Source organism: Gossypium hirsutum, chromosome D03 (genome assembly GCF_007990345.1).
Source record: "Gossypium hirsutum isolate 1008001.06 chromosome D03, Gossypium_hirsutum_v2.1, whole genome shotgun sequence".
In the NCBI taxonomy this organism is placed as follows: Eukaryota; Viridiplantae; Streptophyta; class Magnoliopsida; order Malvales; family Malvaceae; genus Gossypium; species Gossypium hirsutum.
The window spans coordinates 33,931,364-33,952,949 of record NC_053439.1 but is presented as its reverse complement, the minus strand read 5'-3'; the positions used below and the strand labels follow the sequence as shown (position 1 = coordinate 33,952,949).

Sequence of the window (21,586 nt, the reverse complement as noted above, 5' to 3'; positions counted from 1 at the left end):
ACTATTATTCATAATAAAGTTATTGTTTAAAACAACATTAGTATGGAAATTAAAAGCAAACATCGCCCATCTTGATATTTCCTTGTTGATTTGCAATCTCAATCTCGACTCTTCCTCCTCATAGGAAACATTTCTAAGCCTCCTGATATCCTTTAAAGGCCTATGTCTCCAATCGAGCTTATCCTATTTTTACCAATCATTCTCACCAACCAACCGCTCTTCTTAGCATGAATGAGAGCTTCACTTATTTAGAAGTTTGATTTTTTTTTAATTTATATTGAGATTATATGTATTAAGAGAATTTAAGTTACATCTTTTGATATACTATAACTTGTAAGTGTTTTTCTTGATTAATTCAATGCTTTAATATTTTGGGAAAAGAAAAATATACTTAATATAATATCGTATTAATAATTAAAATCTTGATATGTTTTGATAATTTGTATTATTTTTATCATGCATGTAATTGATGAAAAGAAAAAAAAGAAGACAAAATTGATGAGAAATCTAATGTATAATTACTCATTTTTAGGTCTATCAATAATCAGAATATATGAACACAACTATGGTCTTCATAGATACTTTGAAATTAGTAGGTGGCCTGGGATTACTAAATTATCTTATATTCTCACTTACCTGTTTTGCTTTGATTTCTATATTTTCCTTCATTATTTTAAACCAAAATCCAAATACTCAACATAAAGTCCTCTCAAGTAACCATCAAAACCCTATATTATATAAAAACATTTTTAAAAATAAAAAAAAAAATAATCAATGTTGACAATAAGGTGTTACTTAAAACAAAAATTTTAATTCTTTGAATATTTAAGTTCAAACTCTATTATTGCAATTGTGATGTGTGAATTTTAATTTTATCGTTATGAATTTTTTTATTCGTTATATTTTGTACTGATTTAAATTTATATTATTATTTACTGTTGTAAATATATAATATTTGAAATATTAAAAAAAAAAAGTCAATCTTCAACGGCGAGAATTAACAGGTAGCTACAATGTCTATTCTTCAGAAAGAATAAAAAAAAAGGGAACAGTAGTGAGGTGACGCAAAATTCTTTTTACTAATTCAACGGTTTATTTTTCTAAATTGTTTTTTCATTTGACTCTTCTAGAATCAAGAAATATTACACAAATTTCAACGTTGAGAATTAATATTTTAATCCAGACATTAAAAAGTAATAAGTAAATAAAGAATTAATTAAATTATTATATGAATATGATCTAAATATATAATATATAATATGTTACTATGTTATTTATGTCACTAAAAAAATACACGTGATACATTTATAAAAATCAATATGATTTATTTAGGTTTAAATTTTATTATACAAGTAACTTTTTTTTTGTAAATATTTTCAAAATAAAATTTGTTGATTTATGAAAATAACATGTTTTTGATGATTTTAGAATTGAATTTGGATTTAATTGGGTATTAAATAATAAAAAAAATATTAATATAAATAATATAAAATATTTTAAGTATAGTAAAATACAGATATTATGGACACAGCCGGTATAAGTTTTAATGTGAATCCATGAAACACTTAAAAAGAATATATTAACCGTTTATGATTGTCAAACTTATTACAAGCGATTAAATCAGATATAAACATGCCACCTTCAAATTAGAAAAAGAAAAAACATATTTATTACAAAATTCCCAAAGGTAAAATAAGAGATATATATGGTCGATAGGGAGAGGGATTGGATTGTTAAAATTTATATTCTTTTAACATTATTTGAATCTAAGACGTTAAAGTAATAGAATTTTTTTGTTGCTAAACCAATAACCTGATAGAATTAGATATAATCATCATTTTCTTAATAGTTACAATTATTTACAAAGCTATCAGATGATATTCGATTGTTGTACACCTATAACATATGGTTCGTTACTTACATTTTCTTAATTTCTAGCTCTACAAGTCTCTTTGAGTAGATTCTATTAGCGTAGTTATCTCAATGCATTTATCCTTTTTACTAAAGATATCGGTAATAATTTTATGACTAACAAACCCAAATTCAATTAATTAATTTATAAATTTATAATGTTGTAATTTTATAATAAAATACTTCCTATATGGAATTTAAATCATTTATTAAATTGATATCTTTAAATTTTTTAAAAATATAATTTCACTTCTTTAAAGATTAATTTCATTCACTAATAGGTTTTTATGTAAAATTTAGCCATTTTATGGAAATACTATCTTAACAAAAATCTATGGTTTTTATTTCTTTTATCAAGATCATTTATATTTAATAAAAGTAATTAATAATCTTTCTTTTATGAAATACATCTAGTTTTATTTTAAAATCCGAGATAAAGAATTAATGTAGCAAAAAATTTTTTTTTATAGTTTTGACTATTGTTGTTATAAGTGAAAACTATTATAAAAGAGATAAAAGCAAAATATTAAAAAAAATTCTAAAACTAACTTGACTACTAGAGTAAAATATTGCTAAAATTGTTATTATAGACAAGGCTATCTATATTGGTTACGACTCTTTTGGTTGATTTAAATAAATATGCTGATTTGTTTTCAAATTTAAGGATATGTGCTGAATTTTTTTTTATATTTACTGATATATATATTATTTTTAGAGAGAAAGTGAAAATGCGTCCTGTAGGGTGCGTCTTCACTGAAAACGCATCTTACAAAACGTGCCCTTTAATATGTATTATAGGACGCGGTTTCACTAAAATTAATAGATTTACTTCTTTGCTCAGATGGTTAAATGTTAGAACTTTTATCTTTTAGTCTCGGGTTCAATTATTCTCTTTCACATTTTCAAGCTTTTTTTTTAACTAGCATTTTTAACATGTTAGCTCTTTTGATTAGATGGTCAGATAATTGTCATTTCATTTTTGAGTTCTAGGTTCAATTTTTCTTATAAGCATTTTAGAATGTATTTTTTTTTATTTCATTTTGTTTCAAGCTCTCTTTTTTTTTTAATTTTCAATTAATGTTTATAATTAATAAATATATTGTTTTCAAAAAATTTTATTAATAGTATATATTTTTAGTGTTTGAATTAATATTTTATCTTTTAATTGTAATCTTGATTTTGGTTATATAATTTAATCATCTTTAAAATCCTCAATCAAATTGATTCAATCTGCTGTCTTTGAACATGGTATAAAAAAATCGACTGAATCAATTGAATTATATGTTAAGTGGAGGTCTACGCGAGGTCTTTTTAGAAAATTTTACCTGAAAACAACACGTGTCAGACACGTATATACTGATTGTAGAAACTGCACGCCCTACAATTGTAGACAAAACCACCCCAAATATTGTTATCAAATTTGTATTTTATTTCGTATGAATTATTTCTCTTTTTTATTTTTGCAAGTTTTATTTATATTTTATTTTCACAATAATTTTTAATTAAAAAAACTCTAATTTATTTTAAATTAAATTAAATTAAATTAATATTTTATAAAATTCTACTTAATGATACAAATATATTTTTATGATAATTTTACATGTACCAATTGAAAAAAAATTCTTCAAAAGTTGTAAAATTTAAAAGGAACGATGGCTTATTTACACTCTTAAAATTTTTACAAAAAAAATTTAGCTCTAGATTTAATTTTTTTTTGTTTCTTTTAACTCTTAAATTTTCGTTATTTGTCAAATCACTTAAAATGGATTGAACAGTTAATATCTATTAATTTTGTTGACATAACATACACGTGCATTGTCACGTAGATATTATGCCAATAATTAATTAATTTTTTAAAATATAAAAAATTATAAAATTATATATTTTAAATTTTTTAAAATAAATGCAAAGTTAACATGTGTTTCATTCATTTTGAGATAATGTGATAAATAATATAAATTTAAAAGTTATATGAAAAATTAAATAAAGGGATGAAAAGAATTTTTTTGTTTATAAAATTAAAAGTAGCAAATAAGAGTAAAAAAGGGTAATGAAATCCTGTACCAAGCGAAAAAGGGCTAGCGCTCTAAATTAAGGGTGCGTTTGGTTCGCTGTATTGGATTAGAGGTGTATTGGATTAGAAGTGTATTGGATTAGAGGTGTATTAGATTAAAGGTGTAATAGCAAATCAACTGTTTGGTTGAATGTAATGGAATAGAGGCGTAATAGTAATCTTGTGTTTGGTTGAATGGAATAGAGGTGTAATAGCATAGTGGAAAAAACTAAAATGACTAGAATACCCTTAGCATAAATTTGTTTTGGTAAATGATTATTGTTATTGTTATTTAAATTTTAATAAGATTATTATTATCAATAATAAATATTTTAATCATATTTAAACATAATTATTATTAAACATATTTTAATTAAAAGATATAATTTAATAAAATTCTTAATAATTACCAGAAATTTGTTTTGGTAAATTATTATTGTTATTGTTATTTAAATTTTGATAAGATTATTAATATGAATAATAAATAATTTAATCATATTTAAACATAATTATTATTAAATATATTATACTTAAAATATATAATTTAATAAAATTCTTAATAATTAATATTCTTATATGAATTTACTCAAATCATAATATATTATATGATACTATAAAAGATAATTTGAAATAATTAATATTAAATATATTTTAATTAAAATATATGATTTAATAAAATTTAAAATAATTATAACTAATAAAATTTAATAAGTAAGAATTGAACTCTAAAAAATAAAAAAAACATAACCATATCGATTTATCATCAAGAACTCGATTGAATTTACAACAATTCTGAATTAAACGGAAGTACTACCTCAATATCTCACTTCAACTAAAAATATAAAGCAAGCATTCAATAGAAGAAATTCAAGCCGATACAATATCTCTTTCACCCTGCTCTCAACTCCAATTGGCCTTCCATGAAACCGATTCTTCACTTCAAACAAAATAGCTCACCAATCTAGCAGGAAAACGAATACTATCCAAAGTTGCCATTGAAAATATCCTCCAACTTCATGTGTCCATTCCACAAGTTAAGGGAAAAAGCAATCTCTGCCAATTCTGGATTTATATGATGCATTGATAAATTAGGAAATAAAAGGCCATGAGGTAAGGTTGCTAAAAATCACAATGAATCAAAAGTAATTTACCTCTCCAGGAAGGCTAAATTGCCAAGAGCACATGTTTCCTCTAAAGCACCAAAAACCAGAAGGCATATTTGTTGACAAGTTGCAGTACTGCCTCAAGATCTTAGTTAAACTACAATATAAAGCAAGCATTCAGCAGAAGAAATCAAAAGCTTACTTGTTCCTCGTTTTCAGCAGAAGGGAATCTCTACTTACTCTGCCTATGTCATGAGCACCAATACCAAAAACTAAACAATGAAGCTGAATGATGTCCATCACTGATCCTATGAATTAAAACAATCAATGCAATCAGCTAAATTCAGAAAAACAATTCAGAAAAACAATTACATGACAATGAAACATGAAATGGTATAAGAACAATTTTATTACCATAATCCAAGTTTTGGTTAGTTCCCATTGCAACGGTAACTCTTTTTCCAGGCCCAAGTGCTTGATCAACCACAACATTCTGCATAAAGAACCATGAAATAGCCCAAACCAGTTCATAAGTAATATATCAGTATCACACTCCTTAGTATACAAATTTAATCTGAACAAGAGAATATATATATATATATAAGTTTTAAGTCATGTTTGAGCTTTCTGAATGCAAAATAGGAAACTACAACTTTGTACAAGAAAATAATTCAGAGCAAATATGATCCTTCCCATTGCCAGCTTTATATGAAAATCTTTTTAGTGCTTGATACTATAAAAAAATTATGGCAATGCCAATAATTGAACAGCATGAAATTAGCAACTAAGAATTAATAAATGTTCATCAACAGACTTAATTTCTTTCCATTTATAACTTCTATGCTCAAAAAGAAGTTTGAGCCAAAAGTACGAAAGAAAAAAGACAATAACCGTAAGCCATTAACAACTTCAAGGGGCAAACAAGAAGATTTTCAGGATAATATAGCCATTAAGGACCAGTATGTGGTCAAATAAGTTGATAGCTATCATTAAAATTTGCCTATTAAGGTTAAAATTTGCCGCTTGATTAAAAAGAAAAGAAATTATGCAGGCAGCAAGTTAAAGTGAGTCACACTCGCACAAGAACAGACATACCTTATCTAAACCTACATCGACCACTGTTCCCACAGAGCTTGTGTGTTTTTCCTCAAGTGTGACACCTATAAAGTGATCGCAACAAATGAAGTCAGCCAAAGATTCAATTCAGGCTCACCATTGATCAAGCATGTCTTCTAGTAGGCAACAGATTGCTAAGATTCCCCATAGAAACTGCACCCAAGTTCCTAACAATCTGGAACCTAACCTAACCTTATCATTTCTTTATAAAAGCCTGTAACCTCAGTTTCCAATCAATTCCCATACAAATTACATCCAAGCTCTTTACATTTAAAAAGCATATCAATTTATCTGTCCGCATCTATCCTTCCTACAATTCACCTTTTAACAATTATAGACCTAGTAAGAAACCTATAACAATCACAAAAGGCAGCAGCCAAACTTTACCTTCCCGATAGGGAGCCCACTCATGCTTACGCAGATGATGTGGAGCATCAAGTGGAGGCAACATCTCAAATTTCAGCATAATAGATGGCCTAAAACAATAATTAGACCATTAAACAAATAAGAAATTAGGTTAAAAAAACTCATTGATCCGAAAAATAGTAGCAGCACGAGCAATTTGACTCGCCAACTGAAAGAAAAAGGAGAAATTAAATGAAAATTTGTAACATAGGGTAGAAAGAGTGAAGAGAAACAGAGGGATTTTCCATTACTCGAGTGGCGAGCTCGAGAGACTGAGCGTTGTCGACGATAGAACCAGCGATGGCTACGGTGACAGTGGGGATATCATCGGCTTTTTGGTTTCACCATTGGTTTCTTTCTACGGTGACAGTGATTCGAATCTGCTAACCTAGAATTAAGCTAAAGACACTACAAGGCAGCCATTGAAACTAATTACAGAGAGGAAAAGAGAGTTAGAAAAGAAAAGAAAAGAAAAGAGAGAGTTGAAACTCATTACAGTGATTCCATTCCTTTACCTTTCAGTTACAGTAACCTGGAGACTGGTTGAGAAGAAGAAGGTCGACTGGTTGAGAAGGCAATCGAAAGAGTGGCAGAGCGAAAAAGAAAAGAAAGGAAACGGAGGGAACAAATCGGTAGCAAAGAGGCGTAATGGACTGGGAGGAAATCAGCAGAAAACAAAAGCAAAGAAATAAGGAAGGAAATCGGATGAAGGAACAGAAGAGAAACAAGGGGATGTGGGGAGGGCAAATCAGGGAGGTGATGCTCAATCGGTAGCTAATCTGGGCAAAGAGGGGGGAATAGAAATCGATGGTTTTCACCGATTAAGAAGGTAATGGATTAGGTGCGTATTACCAATACATCAAACCAAACGACGTGTTACACTCGGATTAGGTGGGCCCACCGATAGCCAATACACCAAACCAAACAAGCTGTAAGTATTTAACGTTACAAAAAGAGGGGGAAAAATAAATAAATAAAGGAAAGAGAGAAAAATGGCTCTCCTAACATGTCTCTCTTTCATCTTCTTCTCCATCTTTCTTCATAACCCAACGACTGCTCAACGTTGTCCAACTTCATGCCCCGGCAGCGAACTCGAACTGAAGTTCCCTTTCGGGCGGAACCCTAATGGCAACCAAAACGGTAGTTGCAGCTATCCCGGTTTCGGTCTTTCATGCAGCAGGGCGACGGGAGAACCGATACTTAAACTTCCAGAATCCGGCGAATTCTCCGTCAGGTACATCGATTACGAAGCACAACAGCTATGGATTGACGACCCAGATTCCTGTCTCCCGAAACGGATGCTGGAGAATTTTAATTTATCGGGAACTCCTTTCGGTACTGAATTCTGGTATACCCTCACCTTCTTCAATTGCTCCACTAGTGACGTAACTCAAAAGGGGTTAAGGTCAATTTCATGCCTTAGCGATTCGAATTATTCCGTCTTGGTTTCCACGATGATCTCTACTGTGGATTCCGCCGAGAGTTTACCGTCAACGTGTCAGGCTATAAAGGCGGTCACTATTTCGTTTGTTTTGGACGGAATCCGGTTAGATTGGAATGAACCGAACTGTAGATCGTGTGTTGAACGGCGAGGGGATTGTGGCTTCACTGATAGAAATAGTCTGGAAACTGGGTGCTTTAATCTGCCAAGCCAAGGTATGTTAATGGATTAAAAACTGGGTAGAGCAAATTAATTGTGTCAAGAAATTTAATTCTAAGTAGTGATTGAAACAAAGCGTTTTAGAATACTCGATTTTACTTGGATCAAAGTAAAAAAAGTTAATGGAGTCAACTGGTATGAAGGCTCCCACGCCATCCGGGTTGTTTTCTATTGGTAGAAATATTTTTAGTTTAAAAAACCCTTTCTTTTCCTCTAAATATTTGGAACCGGTTAAATTAGAAATAGGCTGGTATATTGATCTACAGTAAGAGAGAGATTAGTTTCCCTTGAGATAAAAAAAACTTCGGATTTTATGTTTTTTTTAACATATTTTTATTTTTATAATTTTTAATAAATTATTTAAATTGAAATTGGACCTCCGATTCAATTGAGAATTGATAATTTGATCAATTTAATTATCAATTAAGTTCTAAAAGCCATATTATATATACCCAATTTGAGAAAAATAAAAAGGAAAGCAAAATCTTATTTAAATTATAAAATATCCTCTCTTTTTTCTTTTATTATGTTTTGCTAGAATTCTTTTTAGAGTTAGCTCTGTGAATCTTTTTAATAATCATGTTTTATAATAATATAACAGTTAAACTTATTGTAGAACTAATTTTTTAATCTTTTATTTTTACTCTCTATAGTAATTTTTTATTTATGACACCGATACTCAAAAAAGTACATTTGCTTTCTAGCTCTTCTCTTAATTTTTTTGTGAATTTATATTTTTAAGTCAAATAAAAATAATAATTTTTAATTAATATATTATTTAAATAAAATATTTAAATCGTAAAACAAAGAGCTATTGGCAATAATATTTAATAAAAGAAATCAATTCTTAAGTTTTATCAAATATATTGAAAAAAAATTTTAAATTTGATCTAAATCTTAAATACTACTATGTATGTATAATAGTCTCCTTTTTATAAGAGTAAATATAAATCCCTTTCAAATAATTAAAATTCCATATTAAATCTGTTGTTAAAATGTCATGGTTGCTTGGTCAATATTTTGATACAGATTGAAACTTAAATTTTAAACTTATTTGGCCTACAATTTAAAAGAAAAAAAATATTTTAACGCTTTATTTAATTTTTGCTACTTTTAATTTTTAAATTTGTGTTACTTATCAAATCACCTCAAAATGGATAAAAAAATTAATTTTTTTTAACTTTGTTGATATAACACGTGGATGTCACGTCAACAATTAATTAATCATTTAAATTTTAAATCTTTTTTCAAATAAAAATTATTAAAAATATATAAAAATACTTTTTAAATATTTTTAATTTTAAAAATTAATTAATTACTAACATGACATACACGTGAACTGCCACAATGTTAACAAAGTTAATAAACATTAAGTTTTTCATCCATTTTAGGTGATTTAACAAAAAAATATAAATTCTAGGACTCTGTGAAAAATTAAATAGAGGCTAAAATGATTTTTTTTTATAAATTTGGAGGATGAAATAAATTATTATGTTTTTTTTGTTTCCTTTATATTTTCCCACTGAAATTGATTTCACATTGCAGGCGGAGGATTGCCAAGGGGTGCCAAGTATGGAATCATCATAGGAGCTGGAATCCCAGGACTCTTATGCCTAATCGGGCTCGTTGCATTCGCTGGAAGCCGAATGAGACACAGGCGACATCAACGAAACCTCCGCAACATCGAATTTTCCACATCAGTTTCCCCATCGGTGGCCATTGTCATGTCGAGACTTGACGGACAAACGATCGAATCCTACCCTAAAACTAAGCTTGGCGACAGTGGCCGTCTTCCCAAGCCTAATGATAACACTTGCCCCATATGCTTATCAGAGTACCAGCCTAAGGAAACATTAAGGACTATACCAGAGTGTAACCATTACTTTCATGCAGATTGCATAGATGAGTGGCTAAAGATGAATGGTTCTTGCCCTTTGTGTCGTAATTCACCCAGCGGATCGGCACCGATTACCCCATCTATAACTTCCTCTGGCTCTTCATCATCGTCGTCACTATTATCACCATAAACAAATTTTATTAAAAATGTACCAACTCCTGTGCATAAATACATATACCCGTGAGGATGTCAGTTTTGTGATGTTATTACAATGTGTTTTAATGGATTTGGTTATTAGATAGGAAAAGGGGAAAAAATACATTTTGGGCTCCAAATTGTTTATTCATACTTCATCAAAGTCATCATACTATTCCGTTTAATATATGAATAGTTTCATATAATCAAATTAACCAAATTTGAGGTCAAAACTATAAAATCAACAATTTTATCCCATACAAATACTTGATCATGTGTTTGTACTCCTATAATTGTTAAAGAGTTTATGTTTGGTACAAGGATTTCAATCAAGGAATTCATTTGCAAAGAGATTTTTAAAATTTTAAATTGAATTTTTATTTTCCTTTTTTTATAAAAAATAAAAAATCCCAAATTTCTGAAATTGGAATGAGGAATATTAGATATGACTCAAATTCTATTCTCAAATTCCAATTTCATAGGTGGAATGTGTAAAGTTCCTTGATATTTTATTAGGATATATAATATTTTTTACACAATTATCTTTTTCGCTTAATTCAACAAGAGGCCCTTAAACTATGTCATTTGTTTAAGTTAGACATCTAAACATTTTTTTTGTCATTCAGGTACCTAAACTTTCTTCTATAACCGAAGTTAGCCCCTACCATTACATTCCGTTAAAAAAAAGCCAGAGCCAATTAAAAAGTGCACACAACCATGTAATTAAAATCTAATTAAAGAAAAAATTTAAAATTATTATTAAATAAGATAAAAAATATTCCTCCCCGTCCCCAAGTCAACATCGTAGTCATCCCTTTCCGTAAATAGGGAGCTCTCCAAAACTATTGACGATGTCATTTCCATCTCCCCAAACCAAAAAACTCATCCCCAGTTGTGAGAGCCGAGTCCTTCGTCAAATCAGCAAACCTTTCTTTGTAGGGCCAACTTTGGTTACATTGTAATGTTTTGGTACCCGGTTCGACCCAAAAAAAACATTTAGGTACCTAACTCAAACAAAAGACATAGTTTAAGTGTCTGATGTTGAATTAAGCCTTATTTTTCACACTAAAAGTATTTATCGAACTTCATATTGTATTTTTTTCACACTAAAAATATTTACCCAAACAATATAACTATCATAATTATAATTGATACTTTTTTAAATGAAGGGTAAACTACACCCAAGGTCACTAAACTATTAATAAGTTTATGTTTTGGTCACTTAACTTCAAAAAGTTACAAAATGGCCAGTGAACTATTCAAAAGTTTTCATTTAAGTCACCAGGATGTTAAAATTGTTGTTGTATGGCCTTCTTTGTTCACACCGCCTACACCAATCCTTCCTATTCTCTTCTACAATTCATTTTTTTTCATGAAACAACTTTGACCTTCACATATTTACGAACCAAAATCCAAACAACTTTCTTCTCCAACATTAATCGTCAGATCGACTTATATCTAATGTATGTTCTACTCATCAATGGGTATTGATCCACTGTACTGATCGTTGAATCGTCGCTTAGAACTCACTAGAAGAACTTTAAAAGAAAAAACTTAACAACCCAGTGAACTCAATAAAAATTTTTGAATAGTTCAGTGACTTAAATGAAAACTTTGAATAATTTAGTGACCAAAAAATAAATTTATTAATAGTTTAGTGACTTTGAGCATAGTTTATCATAAATATGAAATTTAAATACTAATATGTTAGTAATGTTGAAAATTTTGAAATTTCTCGTTTGAACGCAACTTTAGACTTTTGATAACAAAAAGATACTTTATAGGCTATTATTATGCTCTGTTTAAAATGAAGAATTGGTTGGTCTGTCGCTGATTTCGTCCCCATCTGAAAAATCAAGGGACTTTGATGAAACTTTTATAATCTTTTTGGAAACTATCTAAACTAGTAAATTTCTCTCTACTTGATTATGATGATCTCTTACTTATTGTGTAATGGCCCAAATTTAAGGTTATCAGAATAATGGTTTTGTAACCACAAATCCGATTTAAAGAGAAATTATTATTAATTTTTTTATGATTTATCGAGTGATTAGATATAAGTATTAGAGTATTGATAAGAAATTTTATTGATTGCATGCCTAAATTGCCTATTAGGACTTAATTGCAGAAGTGGGTAAATATGAGTTTTAGATGATAAAGGATTTATTTGAAGTGCATAATCAAAGTAGAGGTCATTAAATAGTAATTAGACCATAAAATTTCCATGGACAAAAATAGGCATGCATAGATAAAAATAACTAAAGTTTTAATGAAGGGTATTTTAGTCATTGAATAATAAAAAGAATAAAAAGGGAAAAGGATGGCAAAAATATCATCTTCTCCAAAAAGCTTGCTGCCAAAATTTGAAGGACACCATAGCTAGGATTTTCACACTTTCTTAAGCTCATAGTAAGTGATTCCAAGCCCCGTTTTTAATGTTCTTTACGTTTTTGAGATCCTAGTAGCTTAATTTAGCTTATTCTAGCAATAATTTAACCTAGGGTTTATATTTGAAAAAATACCCATAGGTGAAAAGTGTTTATTTTGATGTTTTAAGGTATAATACGAAGCTAGAAATTATGTTAAACAACTTTTGCTAGTCGATTTTAAGCGAAAATGAGTAAAACTCCATAATCGGTAAAATACCTAATGTTCATAAGTAGATGTTAGAGTGAGAATTTGATGTTGTCATAGAAGAGAAAAATGTTCAGCATGTTGTAAAACATAAGAATAAGAGATGAAGTTTAATTTTCGAGCTTTGGGGAAAAAGTGTAATTATGTAAAAGTTTAGGGGCAAAATTGTAATTTTGCCAAAGTTAGAGTTGAGGGCTTTTTTCATGAAAGTGAGTATTAAATAAGTTAAATTTGCTATTATAAATCAAGAAGAATGAAATTCGAGGTTAGATCGAGGAAAGAATAAGATTGATGACTAAGTGATAAATTTGGCTATATTTGGTACTAAGGTAAGTTTACGGTAAATAAATGTAATATTTTAATAATTATTATTAATGTTGTTATTTCCAGCAATTATATATTTATTTCATGAATTTATATAATGTTGACTCATGTATGAAATGACAGAGAATTAGTGATACAATCCCCGTTGAAACATTAGGAATGTACTGGATACAAATGTCATGACATTTGGGTAAAGAGATCCCATGTAAGACCATGTCTGGGACATGGCATTGGCATCCTTGAGATCATGAGAGGTCTCATGTAAGACCATGTTTGGGACATGGAATTGGCACCGAGACGAGAGGTCCCATGTAAGACCATGTCTGGGACATGGCGTTGGCACCGAGATGAGAGGTCCCCCGTAAGACTATGTCTGGGACATGGCATGGGCACCGATATGAGAACTCCCATGTAAGACCATATCTGGGATATGTCATTGGCAGTACATGAAACATCCCATGTAAGACCATGTCTGGGACATGGCTTTGGCATGTTACTATCAGAAAGAGACCCAAGTATCCTTATTGTTCCAATGTGGCTCAACGGGCTAGTAAATAACTTATGTCCATGAAAGTTCAGTTAAAAGCATAAATGGCAAGTTCAAGTGAGTTATAAGAGTTAAGAGTATATTACGTTACCCATTGAGAATCAACATTTCAGCAAGAGAAAAGTAAGTCATAATTATGAGTTATCTAAGTATACAAGTAAGTGAATGAGTAAGAGATTAAGTAAAGAGGAAATTAAAGATTATGTTACTTGGTATTATTATTTGTGTTCAATGTTGCTATTTATTTACTTGTAAACTTACTAAGCATTATGATTACTTTATTTATTTTCTTTTTATATAGCATTATTAATCAAAGTCGAGGATCCTAAAGACGTCGGAGATCGTCCACACTATCAACCATAACGACTCGGTATTTTATGATGAACTATGTTTGAACTATGGCATGTATAGGGACTTACTTATTTTGAAAGTTGTATTATGATTTTGCTAAAGAATGATGTGTAAATATCTAATGATGAATGGTTGTCAAAATGGCTAAGTATGAAGGTGTTTGTGGTTATACATGTCTATGTGATAAATTATGCATAGAAATCATGAAAGAGTAATAAATTGCAAAAAAAAAACAGATTTCAAACAGCAGCAATGACGTGATTTTGAAAAATCACTTAGGATAGTATAAAATGAATTAGGGGGTGTATGATATATAGAATGAAATATTGTTGAGTATATTTTCATGGAAAAATAATGGTTTAGCAAAAGGAATTTTATATTTTGAGATATGTGAATTTTGGCGAGACAGGGTCAGAACTGTTTTTGGAGTCCCCTGTTCTGAGTTTATAAAATCACTAAATATTTTAAAAAATAGTTATGAGTTGTAATTTATATGTATAGATTTCTTATTGAGTCTATTTTCTGTAGAAACAAGTGAGAACACCATATGAAAATCCTACAATGAGAAAACTTATTTTTAGTGGCAAAAGGTCAGGACAGTCGAGTGGTGAAATAGGGGAGACTTTAACTAATAAACTATACTAATTGGCTAAACCAAAAATTTTGAAAAATTTATGGTAAGAATATATATGAGTCTAGTTTTAGGGAAATTTTATGGATTTAAATTTCAAGTTTGGTAGCTCGAGTTATAAATGATTTAGTGACTTTTGCGCGAGTGGACAGCTTTATCATAAATAGTGAGAAATTTTAAAAGCAAATTTTTATGCCCCGAACTAATAAGTTAAGTAAAGTAATGCCTCGAGCTCGACTCCGGCAATGGTCTCGGGTAAGGGGTGTTACATATTGAGTCCTTGTGGGATATGTGTTAGATTTTGGATGGAGCACCATGGTCCTTTGAAAACAACCTCTTACTGTTTCAAACATATAATAGTGACTTCTAAGCATTGAACTACATTTTTGACCAACGTGAATTTTGGGTTCGAGTGTATGATATTCTAATAAGTATGTTTCACGAATTGTGGTGGAACATCTTGGCAATTTCCTTGGACATTATGTGGCTTAAAACTTGGAGAATGTTAAAATGATGGAAGCTTATGGTTATTTCGAGGTATGATATCATGTCTACGACCCAATGATCCCTTATTGGGGTCCTTGGGAATTTCTCCCCAACATTGTTAATGGCAAATCTTAAAATTAAATTTTGGGGGTTTAATTAAAATATTCAAAATTTTTAGGAGTTTAATGATAATTTTTTCTAAAAATAGGGGGTTTAACTAAAATTTTTAAAAAATTTGTGAGATTAATGAAAATTTTCAAAAATTTCAAAAGAGTTCAATTAAAATTTTCAAAAAAAAATATAATGAGAATTACAAAAAAAATTGGAAGCCTAATTAAAATTTTCAAAAGCGGAAACGTTGCTATGACTATTCCTTTAGTTCATGCTACTACTTTTATTGTCTATCTTACTACTTCCTCTTCTAGACATGTGGGTATTTTGGTTTCTCGTGCTACTACTATTCTTTCTCGCTTTGTCTTGGTTATTGTTGTTACACTTCATGACCCCGTTGATGATGTTGTTAGCCTATCCTTTGTGTTAGGTAATCTTAGGAATTAGGGCTGAATTAGAAAAAAAGGGAAATAAAAAATTGACCCCAAATGAAGTTATTTAGACAATTTATAGAATACAAGTTAAAACCAATGATGTAACGCCCCAATATATAAGTCTCTAATTTTTGCATGTTTTGACATTGATTGCTTGTTTGCCTTAATGGCTAAGTGATTTGAGTGTGTTTGAAGAGCCTGGGTTCAAGTCTTGGTCTTGGCAAAATTTTTAATTTTTGCTCTTAAGTGAATCTGGACATAGGCAGGTAGGCCTTATAAATTTTATTGTTAGTTTTATGTTATGAAAGAGCTTATGGTCTAGTGGTAAGGTGGTGTGTGAACTTTCCTTAAGTTCTAAGGTTCAAGTATTGGGTTGCACAATGGGGTATTTATTTGCTGCATGAGCCGTGTAAGTGGCAGAGTTGGAGTGAAATACTGCCAAAGGAAATTTGAACTGGTCATGGAGGGAGTTGGGGAGGATTTGATGGATTAGGGATAAGGGGAGAGATTTTAGGAGAAAATCAAGGAGTTTGAGAGTGAGAGGGAAAGTGTACGCCGTTTAGGGGAGTTGAAGTCTTTAGAATTCGGTTAAACGGGAAAGTTGGCATTTTCGATTCTTGGAAGAACTTTTTAGGGTAGCTTTTAGCCGAATTTGGTCCTTAGGTTCTAAGGATACTCGATTTGGGTTCAGTTTCATGTGCTCCTATTCATTTTTGGTGCCGACTTTTGGCAGATTTTGGGGAAGTACCTTTTGGGTTTGTCCTATGCTATTTTTTTCTTCTTTTCTCATTCCCTCTCCTCTTTGCCGAATTCCCCCTTCTTTTTCTTTCCTTTTCTTTTCTCTACTGATCGAACTTTATTTCTTTTCTTCTTTTCTCCTTTGGCCGAATGTCATCCTCTTTCCGTCCTTGATTTTCACCTTCTTTGATTTCTTTTCTTTGTTTGAGGGTTATCTTCATTTACTGGTTGTGGCTCAGTTGTTTATCACACCTCTCTGTAGGTTCAAACTCCTGAAGGATTAAGGAATACCAAGTGTTATCGAGTAATGAAACCTTCCTCTCTTCCCTCGTTTTAAGGCAGGTATGTGGGCTAACTTTCTAATTGTTGGCCGAATGTTTTTTTTTGTAAGTGGTCATGAAGGGGATTCAAACCTTCTGATTAAGCAATTTTGTTTAATAAATCTGGTTGTGATGCAGAAACTCGTCTAAAGGATCATAGTCAACTTTCGTCAGTGGTATAAGTGGGTTAAGTCACTGTTGTCGGTCGAGGTAAGCATTTTGCTTTTAGGATATACAATAATGGAGATCAACCCTTTTCGTTGCGTCTAATGAAAACTCCTATGAATGCAGAATCTGGGTGGTTGTGGATCTTAGTGCGTTTTCACAAACAGGTGTGTAGTCACACCCACTCTCAACTATAAAACGACAAAAGCTGAAAAGCCGTGAACATGGTGTTTGAGACCACACGGGCGTGCGAGCGCTCGAGTGGTAAGTCCAACATACAATTCGTGGGAAAATTACTAAAATACCCTCGATGGGTAAAATTACCGAAATACTGGGTAAAATTACCAAAATATCCTCCAAGGATAAAATTATTGAAATACCCTCAATGGGTAAAATTACCAAAATACCCTTAAAGGGTAAAATTACCGAAATACCTCTAAAGGGTAAAATTACCGAAATACCCTTAATGAATAAAATTATCGAAATACCCTCGAAGGGTAAAATTACTGAAATACCCATGAAGGGTAAAATAACCGTTATACCCCTAGGAGATGAAATGACTGTTAAGGCCTTATGCTAAGTATGATCGTTTTGCTTTATGATAATTACATGTCTGTTACTGAGTATGACATATTGCATACACGTATGATTTATGACATGACATACTGCATAGTGTTGAGATTTTGATATAGGGGAAGTGTATTGTTCTGGTAGCTTTGCCACAAATACCATTATTGGTAGCTTTACTACAATATTGATACTTGCAGCTTTGCTGCATTACTGTTACTGGCAGCTTTGCTGCATTACTGATACTGGCAGCTTTGTTGCGATATTTGTGTGTTGGCTCGGTGGGTCAATTTTATCCCCACATGGTGTGTTGGTGGTATGAAGTGCTGTGTTGGTTGGATTGGGATGGGTTGTATTACTGCATTTGTACTGATTACTATTTTGGGATAAGGCCTACACTATTACTGTATTGGGCTAAGGCCTACACTCTAATATTGTATTGGGCTATGGCCCACACACTACTATTGTATAGGGCTCAGGCCCAAACTGATTCTGCATGTTGCATGCTGATTGGTTGGTAGAGGGTTACACACTGAGTTTTTGTAAACTCACCCTCTTATCTAACTATGCAGGTAATCCTCAGCCATAGGCGGTTCGGTGCAGCAAGGGACTCAAAGGTGGACACACAATCACTGCTGTTCACTTTATCTTTTATTTTAATTAATAAGTTGGGTTTTGTTTTTGTAATAAGGCCTTTTATTTGGTTTTAAATTTTAATTGGGTTTTTACTTTCATATTTTATACTGTTAGTTATTTGAAAATGGATTTTCAAAATGATTACTGTTTTTAAAGACACGAGCTTTAAACGTTAGATATTAAAAAGAGGTTTCCAAAAATAAGAAACATGTTTGTCAACAAGCTAAATTTTTGAGAGACACTTCGATGTGACACACCAGATACGACCATTACGTCTAGGCCGGGTTTGGGGTGCTACAAATGATTATTCCAACTAAACCAAATTATCATGGACTGTTCGAGACATCCAAAAAATTTGACTAAACCGAACCAAACTCACAACTTCTAGGAAATCTTGGAAGAGATTAGCTAGTGGACCATATGGTATTGGTGCAAGATTGTTTTCTAGTGATAATCACAAACTCCCAATGGCTACTATGGATTCCCTCAATCCTGTGGCACTATAGATTGTTGTTAAGGTTTCTTATATATCAGCTACTATTGCATGTGATGTTCCTATATTGAAAAAGGCTACTAGTTAACCTTGTCGATCATTATGAAGTTCTTATTTTGGAACTGTTATGGGCTTGAGAACCCATGAGCAATTTGATGCCTTTGGATCTTGTAAAGACAAAGTTATTAAAGATTTGTTTCTTAGGAAGACGAAATTTAATGCTCGTTGAATGGAACATAGTCGAATTAAATGTAGTATACAACATTGTTTTGTAGTTGAAGTGGGAGGATCTTAGGGTGGTTTAGCAATATTGTGGAAAAATTTATAAATATTTAGTTTAAAAATAAATATTCAATTAACCTCAAAATAATGTTCACTATTCCCTCAGTAACCACAAGTGTAGGATACCATTATCAAGTAATACTTACAACAAAATAAATCCACTAAGAAATATTCAGATGGTCAAACTCATAAGAAAATGCTACGGATAATTTAGACTAAATTACTTGAGTCACTAATTAACTAAGCTACTAATATAAAAGAGAATGGAAAAATAAATAAAGTAAATATCAATAATAAATAAAAGAAATAATCTAGCTAGATTAGAAAGGTAAAGTGAAGAACTCTTTCAACCTACTTTCCCTTTAGAGTTTCTATTAACTTGTCACCTAGAGTTAATGCAGTACAGAAATCAAAGAATTAAACCACAACTTTATTCCTAAATCCAATTTTAATCCTATTTTGATTACCATGCCATTAACCTATGAATCTTCTAACCACATTAACAATTTAACTCATTGCAAATTGGCAAACAACACAAAAGGCATGAAAATAAAGCGTCACAATAAGAGAATTAAATAAAATTAAGAAAACTTAATAATAAACAATCTCCAAAAGATTTTTTTGCAATTTATAACAAAATTGAGAGTTGAATGTAGAAAATGTTGATGTGTGGGTGTAATGACTTGAAAGTCAGTGATATCGAAAAGTGTGGTTTCGAAACCCTATTTCTGTAAACCAGACTCAAAAGTATCTCCACTAAATATTTACAAAGTTATAGTTGAAGTGAATTGAGTTTCGTTTAGGTAATTTTTATTGAATCAGAGCTTAATTAATGTATAGGGACTAAATCATGTAAGTGATAAAAGTGTTAATTATTAAGGATTTTAATTAGAACTTAATAAAGGGGACTTATAGAGTACTTAAACTAATGGTTTAATGAAAGTGGAAAGAAATGAATGAAATTATAAAAGAAAATGTAATATGTTATGAATGCTATTAAGTGAATGTTCATTATAATCAACTTTTCACCTTTCATCTTCTTGTAACCCATTTCCTATTTATGTATTAGAAAATGAGGAGTCTAATCTTCCTATATATATAGGTGTATACTACTTGTAATGTGAATAAAAAAAGAAGAGAAATGCAATAGAAATCCCATTTATTCTTATCTATAATTCTTGTGTTCTTTGTATTATTTTATAACACGTTATTAGCACGAGCTTGCTCGATAGTATTCAATATTTCGTTGGAGAACAAGTAATCTAGATGTACGATGTCCTTGCTGAAGCAACAATCCTAAGGTATGTGATTTTCTATGTGTGCTTGAAAGATTTTGAGATTTCCATATTCTTAATGAAAAAAAAGTTAATAATGATGCTCATTTTTTTCATATTTAAGTATGAATTTATGTTTTTATATATTCTATGGTATGCTTGTTAATGATCTAAGACTTTGAATAAGATTGAAATATCAACAACTTGAATAGTTTTGCTTAAATATGTATATATTTCATAATATATGTCATTGATATGATAACTATGTTGCCTATTAGATTATTTCTAATAGAGCAACACATGATATGTGAGTATCAACGAATTTTGACTTTTCATATAGACAAATCAATAATTTGACTTTTTATGTGGGGATTAAAAGTAGAAATCTAATTGCGAAAGATTCTCTTGACTATTGAATTGCGTACTAATTTGAAATAATGATTTAACCATTAGAAAATGATAATACTCTCTAAAGCTTGTTATAATTGAAATATTTAATGTGCTCCTACAGCAGCAATATTGTGAAAAAAGTTTTAAAAAGTATTTTAAAATGATCTCTTGCCTTCTAGTGAAAAAGACTCTATTTTCTAAAGTGAATCTAAAAATACATAACAATTATGAAAAATCAAAATATAGAGATCGTGGTTGTCGTTGTAATTGAGGATGTGGTTGGAGACATACTAATAATTGTTATCATGGTAGTTATAATAGTGATATTTCTAACCACTAGAAAATGGTGGCCAAAATATTCTAAAGTTATTGAAAATTCATGCTACCAATGTGGTATGAAAATTCATTGGTCATATACATGTTGTATGTTTAAGCATCTAGTAAAATTTTATCAAAACATCCATTAAAAAAAAAGGAAATAATGTTGAGATAAATTTCGTTATTCCAAAATAATGAAATGGAGGATAAGTTTTCAACAAAAAGATGAAAATTTTTATTATAATGATAAAGCTGACCATGCATACATGATGAATAATATGTTCTTAGTTTGTGTCAAAATTTTGTTGGGATCCAAGCATTGAAATTTAATTGTTTAATAATCATTAGAATCAATGGCTACTTGATATTTGCTTGGGGATGATCTCTTTCTCCTCATTAAAAAGGATGCTTATAATCACAACTTCTCATCCATGATAACCGGAGCCAATCTAATCAACTTATTTTGAAATTTGATTTGATTTATATTAAGAAGTTCAATTTATATAATTCTCTACTTGTAACACTATGAATATATGAAACTCTTTACGCTTTTAGTTATTGGGGTTTCTATGTGGAGATAAATATTTTTATTTTTTATTTGTTTA

General features: G+C 30.3%; 2 protein-coding genes across 2 annotated transcripts; one reads left to right on the top strand and one right to left on the bottom strand.

The window, feature by feature from the left end:
- Positions 1–4,784: 4,784 nt before the first annotated feature.
- On the bottom strand, positions 4,785–6,904 carry LOC107917134 (putative methyltransferase C9orf114 homolog). Its single transcript, XM_041089988.1, has 6 exons — positions 6,571–6,904; positions 6,163–6,227; positions 5,482–5,560; positions 5,308–5,375; positions 5,116–5,224; positions 4,785–5,026 (listed from the first exon to the last, which is right to left on the bottom strand). Exons 1-5 carry the CDS (start codon positions 6,647–6,649, stop codon positions 5,216–5,218), a joined length of 300 nt encoding a protein of 99 aa, XP_040945922.1. The 5' UTR covers positions 6,650–6,904; the 3' UTR covers positions 4,785–5,026; positions 5,116–5,215.
- A 676-nt stretch (positions 6,905–7,580) lies between these two features.
- Positions 7,581–10,405, top strand: LOC107950088 (RING-H2 finger protein ATL20). The gene is made up of 2 exons (XM_016884833.2): positions 7,581–8,244; positions 9,794–10,405. The coding sequence occupies exons 1-2, from the start codon at positions 7,581–7,583 to the stop codon at positions 10,273–10,275; spliced, it is 1,146 nt and encodes a 381-aa protein (XP_016740322.2). The 3' UTR covers positions 10,276–10,405.
- Positions 10,406–21,586: the final 11,181 nt, after the last annotated feature.

Coding starts and splice junctions, on each gene's coding strand:
- LOC107950088 (XM_016884833.2), top strand. CDS start 7,581: ATGGCTCTCCTAACATGTCTCTCTTTCATCTTCTTCTCCATCTTTCTT. Junction 8,245..9,793: donor CTTTAATCTGCCAAGCCAAG/GTATGTTAATGG, acceptor TTCACATTGCAG/GCGGAGGATTGCCAAGGGGT.
- LOC107917134 (XM_041089988.1), bottom strand. CDS start 6,649: ATGCTGAAATTTGAGATGTTGCCTCCACTTGATGCTCCACATCATCTG. Junction 5,561..6,162: donor TCGATGTAGGTTTAGATAAG/GTATGTCTGTTC, acceptor TTCTTTATGCAG/AATGTTGTGGTTGATCAAGC. Junction 5,376..5,481: donor TAACCAAAACTTGGATTATG/GTAATAAAATTG, acceptor TTTAATTCATAG/GATCAGTGATGGACATCATT.